The 6,699-nt window shown below is 39.0% G+C and overlaps 1 protein-coding gene across 2 annotated transcripts in view; it reads right to left on the bottom strand.

The window, feature by feature from the left end:
- The window catches only part of furina (furin (paired basic amino acid cleaving enzyme) a), a 78,654-nt gene that overhangs the window by 34,884 nt on the left and 37,071 nt on the right, over window positions 1-6,699 (bottom strand). For both annotated transcript variants that reach the window (XM_038701758.1, XM_038701757.1), the window contains exon 3: window positions 5,897-5,995. In XM_038701758.1, the coding sequence (XP_038557686.1) occupies window positions 5,897-5,995 (99 nt within the window). The remainder of the gene's footprint in view (window positions 1-5,896; window positions 5,996-6,699) is intronic.

Raw genomic sequence — 6,699 nt, 5'->3', positions numbered from 1 at the left:
GCAGCACCTGATGTGAAGGACAAACAAATCGCAGCGCACCTCTCTCTCTCTCTCTCTGCAGATCACTACAGACACAAGGGTAAAAGAAGAAAGAAGTAATGAAGGTCACATTAGCTGCTACACTGAAGCAGCACCAATTCAACACTACGGCATGATGGAATAATTTCACTTCAAGGAGCAGAGAGGTTTGTGTGGGAGTTCTTGTCAGTGTTTCTCCCTTAAACTGGTGAAGCTCAATCAGTCCAAGTGGAGGAAACGTTCCCACCAGGATTCATCCGATTCTTTAATGGGAAATGATGAGGCCAGCCCTGTGGTACAGCTGTGGCATGTTTATACACCAAACTGGGTGACCACTTTTTCACACTGAACATGTGCACTTAGAGAGTGATACAGTTATGGGCCCCCTGACACACAAAGTCAAAGAACTGCTGCTGACAAACAGACGGGATATATCAAGTTGTAAAGACTTCCTCCAACATTCAACTGGCAGTCGTTGTGTCGGCGCGAGGAAATAACTAGTAATCTGTCTGTATTTGTACTCCAGAGCATCGAAAAGGGAAGATAAACCCAACAAAGTAGCCAACCATTTTCACCCCATTGTGAATCGGACAGTCTCCCTACTGTATATGCTGAGAATATAAATTAAGAATAGGTCTAAAAACATTGAAAAACTGGCAGAATAGATGCTTTTTCTTTGCGCTGGCGTTGTCAGCCTGTGGACCTTTGGTAGACGAAATTAAATCTTATCTACCACATTCACAAAATAAATGCCTGCTTCCTATTGCTTCTGCATTTTATTCTGGTAAATTCTCTTGCAGACAACAATGAGAAGATAAATCAAGGCAGTACATCATGTCACAGAAAAATGTGCAACTGCTCAGAAACTGCTGTGAAGCTTTCGTGCCCATACTGTTTGCTATTCTTATTATAATGCAAACATTCTCAATTTCTTCACTATGTAGTGTGCAATTATAGGAGCTGCACAAAAGTATAAATATGTATATTATCCATCTCACATTTTTATAAGAGATTCACATCCCCAGTCCCAAACCTATTCCTACATACATATAATTACTTTGACAAAGGGTGTTTCTAGAGACAGCAAGGCAGCCGTTGACACACTTCTCTCAGTCAGGCTTTAATTTTGGCTTTCTGGTTTAAAGAAAATGGCGTCGATTGAAAAAGATCTCTACTGTCTGAGGGACAAGGACTCAGTTGTAGGGACCAAATTCAACTTCATTACACGAGTCTGTGTGATTTTCAGTCAGACAGAAAGAGGCTATTTTTTCTCTTGCGTCATCAGGCGGTTGTGTGTGATTTCCCCTCTTCCATTGCCTCATCCGCTTCTCAACAAATCACACATGAAATCCTGTATGAAACCTGAATTGTTTTCACACGTACGTAAGGTAGGTCTCTGTTGTGGAAAACCAACATGCCGACTCTGTTCAAACACAGGATACTTAAGATTGAAAAGATGCAATGTTTGCGCAATATTGTTATCTGGGGCAACACAGGAAGTCATGTTTAATATACAAGGCAATGGGCTCTTTACTGCACTGTGTAGCTGCATCAAATCTGCTCCTTAATCCCATCTCATTATAATTGCAGCGCATGGTGTATTGTTTTGCACGATATACCCAAAACCATGATATGTAAGAACTTTGTAATCTTGTGCATACCTTTCCTGACAACGTGACTGCTTCTATTCACACTTGAGTAGAGTAGGAGAGGTCACAAAAATACTAATATTTTAATATTAAACTGAATTTGAGATCAAAGTCTTCCAACAAAATGCTCTCTTCCCTCTCAATATTCAGAGTAAACAGGAACAAGAAACAATGGAAGCCATATTTTTCAGGTGCCAAACTCATAATTCATATTGAACAGATTTCCTACTTTTGGCCGGAGAGAGTAATAACAAATATTGCCATTTTCTATTTTGCAATTTTCACACGAAGAGTCTTTGGAAAATTCTCTAATAGTCTGTGACAGACCAGAGACGCTGACAAACAGCATTTTCATTATGAATGAGCTTTGAAAATGGAAAACCGCGCGTCCAGGCTGATCCAAAGCAGAACTAATGTTCACAAACAGACGGCTCGGTTCATGTTTAGGTGGACTGTCCTATCCGTCCAACAAACAGATTCCCCACCCCACTCTTTTTGCCCACCCACTGCTTTTCCGTCTTCATTATACAAACATAGCATCCTCCCTCTGAGGCCAAATGCAGCATCATTACCATAAAAAGAACATAATACCAATTAAAGTACAGATCAGTGTGTCTTTTATATTTATGCCAAAGCTTTTTATGTTACAGCTGCTACTATTCCTGTCATAGAAATGAAAGACCGCAATAAAAGCCGCAAACACTGTCAAACAAATGATACTTAAATGGTTAACTTTGATGTTTCTGAGCCACTCGTTGCTTTGCCGTGTTGGTGCTATTTCTTCTCTACTTTTCAACTAACCAAACAAAAAGACTGAGGCAATGCCAAGTGCCCACAACAACAACAACAAAGCAGCTGCAGCAGAATAAAAACAGAAAACAGTAGAAGGCGTGGAGGTAGGAGATAGACCCGAGTTTCAAATCTTCAATAGACCCTATTAACAGGGTTCTGTTAGCCAGTCTATGAGATCTGGCAGAGATCCAGGTGCTTTTGTGAGTAATTGCACACTCTTCAAAGCAAGTTTACTGAGCCTTTTGTTCAGGCTTCATCTCGACCAGTTTAAAAGCTGCGGGGACAGTCTCTCTCTGATTTAAACTTCCTCCTATTAGGAATATTTGTGTTCCCCTATCAGAAAAATTGTGCAGCTGATACCAATCAAATTTGCAACGATCTGCTGGTTTATAAAAGCTTTGATAACACACATTGCAGCACACTGACAGAAATGTATCAATGTTTAGATATGAGAGAGTCTATACATAAAAGAAACTGAGGGGATTTGGTCAAATTGCAAGCTATTGCAGCATTTGCAAAGCTCCCTTGAATAAATACACAAACAAATAAATAAAATAAAATCTTCTAAATTCCTGTAGGGTGCTGACAAGTTGACCTGAACCCCGCCTGAATGGTTTCCACTTTCTCTGAGGTGCTGTGGGAAAAAAGGAATTCAACAACAGGAAACGGAGCCGCAGTGTTAAAGGAAATCCCAAAGAGGGAGGTGTACCATTTCTAACACGGACACAAACAAACCGAGCAGAAGTTCCTGTTTCCAGCGTGCACCTGTACTGTGTAGCTGTATGATCTATGGATTTTTAGTTTTGACAGAAATAATGCGTATGCAGTTGCATTATGGCATTCGAAATGACTGGACACAATTTAGATTTAAACATGTTAAAGCAGTTTCCAGAGATTACAGAGACAGAAAGAATGAAGATACAGTCTTATGATATATAGAGAAATGGGGAAATATTTTTCACCAAGTGATGGTAGGTGCCATCACCAAGAGAAGGACAAAATGCAACACAAGATTGAAAACTCAGATCAGGGAGGAAAGAAAGGAAGATTCAGCTACAGAGCAGAAGAGCATGAGCCAATCTGCGGGATCAGTATAGGATTAATTGATCACTATTATAATATAAAGCCAGAGCCATTTCATATTCATTGTTAATTGTAACCCATTGTGCTCTGGGTATGACAGCTATCAAAAGCACCCTGCTGAAACACTTACACGTTTGTCTAATGCACAGCGTCGTCAGCCACTGAACCATGGAGGTGCAACAAACAAATAGCAGCCAGCAGTTCCAATTAATAACTTTCACATTGACGGAGAGTGTCAGCAAGCAAGGCAAGAGAAGCTGCTCTGGGTTTTGGTGTGTGTGTGTGTTTTGTCTTTGTTTCAGCAACATTAAACAGGTACACAGCTGCTCTGAAATGCTGCTGTCAACTGAAACTGACATGTAAATTTTACTGTGGATGAAGAGAGAGCTGTCTGTTTGCAACAGACTAACACTCCCCTGTCCACGGATATTATAGAAAACAAAAAGGGACACTACTAAAATATTGTGGGGAAGCCATTGAAGTAAAGCTGTGATATGGCGGTTCGATCCTCGTCTCCCCCTGTCCACACCTTGAAAAGTCCTTGGGCAAGACACTGAACCCCAAATTGCTCCTGAAGGCCACCAACTTGCATGTTAGCTCGCTGCTATGTGTGGGTGAATGAGGGGCAAATTGTAAAACTATATGTTTAAAAATTTTAAAACCACTTTCATTGATCACTCAAGTCATTTTTTTAAGTAAGAGAACAAACCATTTTCTTTTTTAAACCCCTCAAAAGTGAACATTTGCTATTTTTCCTGATCTTTGTAAATTAAATATTTTGGGGTTTTTGGACTGTTTGGATAAAACAAGATTTGTTTACTGGAATTTGGGCTGTAGGAAACTATGATGGTTTATAAACTGCTTTGTGATGTTATAGGCCACACATGATCTAACAATTGACCGAGAAAATAACAGTAGATTCATCGTAGTAACCTGTAGTAAGATTTTGCTGTATTTTTATATTTCTGACCCTTAATTTGCTCATCTAACTTTAAAAGCTCTAGATGTCGTTGCTTTAGGTGCATTTACTTTGATGCAGTGAGCTATTTAGCAATTTTAGGCGTTAGTAGACTCACAAACCAAAGGTCACCAAGCCTTTCAAATGACCCTATTTGTTTTTAAGGTTTTTATATTATTATATTCATATATATTATAGTCAGTCAGCTTTCAATCAGTACTTTCAAAAGGTTGGAGGCTTATCAGATTGTTTTAAAAGTATTCGTACGTCCTCTTTCTCAGCCGCACACCCTCTCGTATTCCCACAGCTATGAATGTTAATTTCACACTCCTCCCTTTGTCCTTCCCGATGGGCTAGGTCACAGACTCATTTTCAAACTAACCTCAAACTCTTGCAAAACAGCAATGAAGAAATGTGAAATTCCAATTTAGACCAGTCAAGGGGGAGGAACAAATTTCACAGAGATCCACAGAGGAGTCCGTGTGTCCAGGGAACGTCCACAGCTCACCTTCGAGCACTCAGGTGAACGGAAATGGCCAGCATGAACTCCGTGACTCGTCTGAGACAGCCATTAAAAAAAGAAGGTGGCGAATGAGGACTCAGAGGTTGGATCTTTGCCCCTTGGCTGTTGTATTCCTCTTTGTTTCTACTGTCTTACTCACCGTATAGTACACACAATAACCTAACCATTTAGTAGACTAAGTAATTAACCTCTAATATCAATCAAATTAGGTGTGAAAGAAATCTTAAACACAACAGCTTTCTAAGATTTTAAATGATGAATCAGTCACCATAAAGTTTCATGTCAAAAACGCAAATACTTCTGAACAGTAATGGGTGAATACACAGCTACAATATTGAAAATGAACATCATGAGTTAAGAAGATGATGTTCAGGTAACTGATGTTCAGGTAATTTACGCAGAAATAAAAGCCCTGTTAACTGAAAGTACTACATTTTCTGTTCTTCTGAAAGATATACTGTAGGCTGCCATATGTTTCGCATTTGTCAAAATATTGTTAAGAACCTTAAGCCATTTCTAAAACCAGCATAATTCACCACACCAGTATCCACCAAAATGTTCAGCATGTTCCAAACACAATATACATACTTTAATAATACATACTTTAGTAATACCTTCACCACAATATTGCTAAATAATCACTGCTTCAGTTTATACTGCACAAGATACATCTCACATGATTACACTGGAGCTAAACAAGATTAAGTGATTATAAGATTACATTCAATTAAAAAAAGTTAAATAAAGTAGTATTTACAAGCTAATTATAACAAAAGTTCTTACAATTAATTGTAGCCAGTGTTTACTGGGCCAAATGCTGAATAAATACCTCACACAGTCCATCAACTGTGGCCCTTAAAATAAACGTTTTACCTTAGGATCTTTCTGTAGACGGACTTGTGTCCCTCTATGATCTGACAGAGACCTCTTCACCACTGTACGATGCCGGAAGTGATAATAATCACCGAATACCTAAAAAAGAAAGACAAAGAGATATGATCAGTTATCACATGAGGCCATGTAAATACAATACTCTGGTCATGCTAATTGTACTTTTCTATACCACGGACTCAAAACTACAGGATCCAGGCTTCTCTGACAGAAACATGAATTTAGACATCTGCCGTTCACACTGCCTGAATCAAAAGATATAATAAATGAATAAATATATATAGTAAATCCATTATTTGTTCATTTATTTTAGTAAGACTGCGGTCACAGTTTCCTATCTCAGCATTGACTCAAACAGCATCATAAACATTAGAGGGATCCTTTTGTTCAACTCAACAGCTTACTCAGTGTAAAAAAACACAACAACAACCACCACCAACAACAGAAACTGCCTTGATTTTCGTATTGCTCTTTTCTCTATAGCAAACTTCTGCTGATATGAGTTTAACAAATCCCTCCCCATTCTTGTGACTGCAAATCAGTTTTCTCTGCATATTGCAGCGCCAAAGGAGGTTAACAGGCTCCATTAGCTAGTAAAAAGGTGTACTCACAATAAGAGAAGCCAATTTCCATTTTCATTCCCAATAACCTCCTCTAACTCCTGGTACCGACACACGACTGACATATTACCCTGTGCAACCCAGTACATGAACTTTAATCCTCTGTGCTCAGTCCAGTTATTACCATTGTGTAATCAAGGTCATTAATATTGACCAGTGGCACAC

The sequence above is a fragment of the Micropterus salmoides genome, unplaced genomic scaffold (genome assembly GCF_014851395.1).
Source record: "Micropterus salmoides isolate LMB-PRFRI ecotype aquatic unplaced genomic scaffold, ASM1485139v1 Ms_hic_scaffold_6, whole genome shotgun sequence".
In the NCBI taxonomy this organism is placed as follows: domain Eukaryota; kingdom Metazoa; phylum Chordata; class Actinopteri; order Centrarchiformes; family Centrarchidae; genus Micropterus; species Micropterus salmoides.
This window is presented reverse-complemented; position numbering and strand designations above follow the sequence as displayed.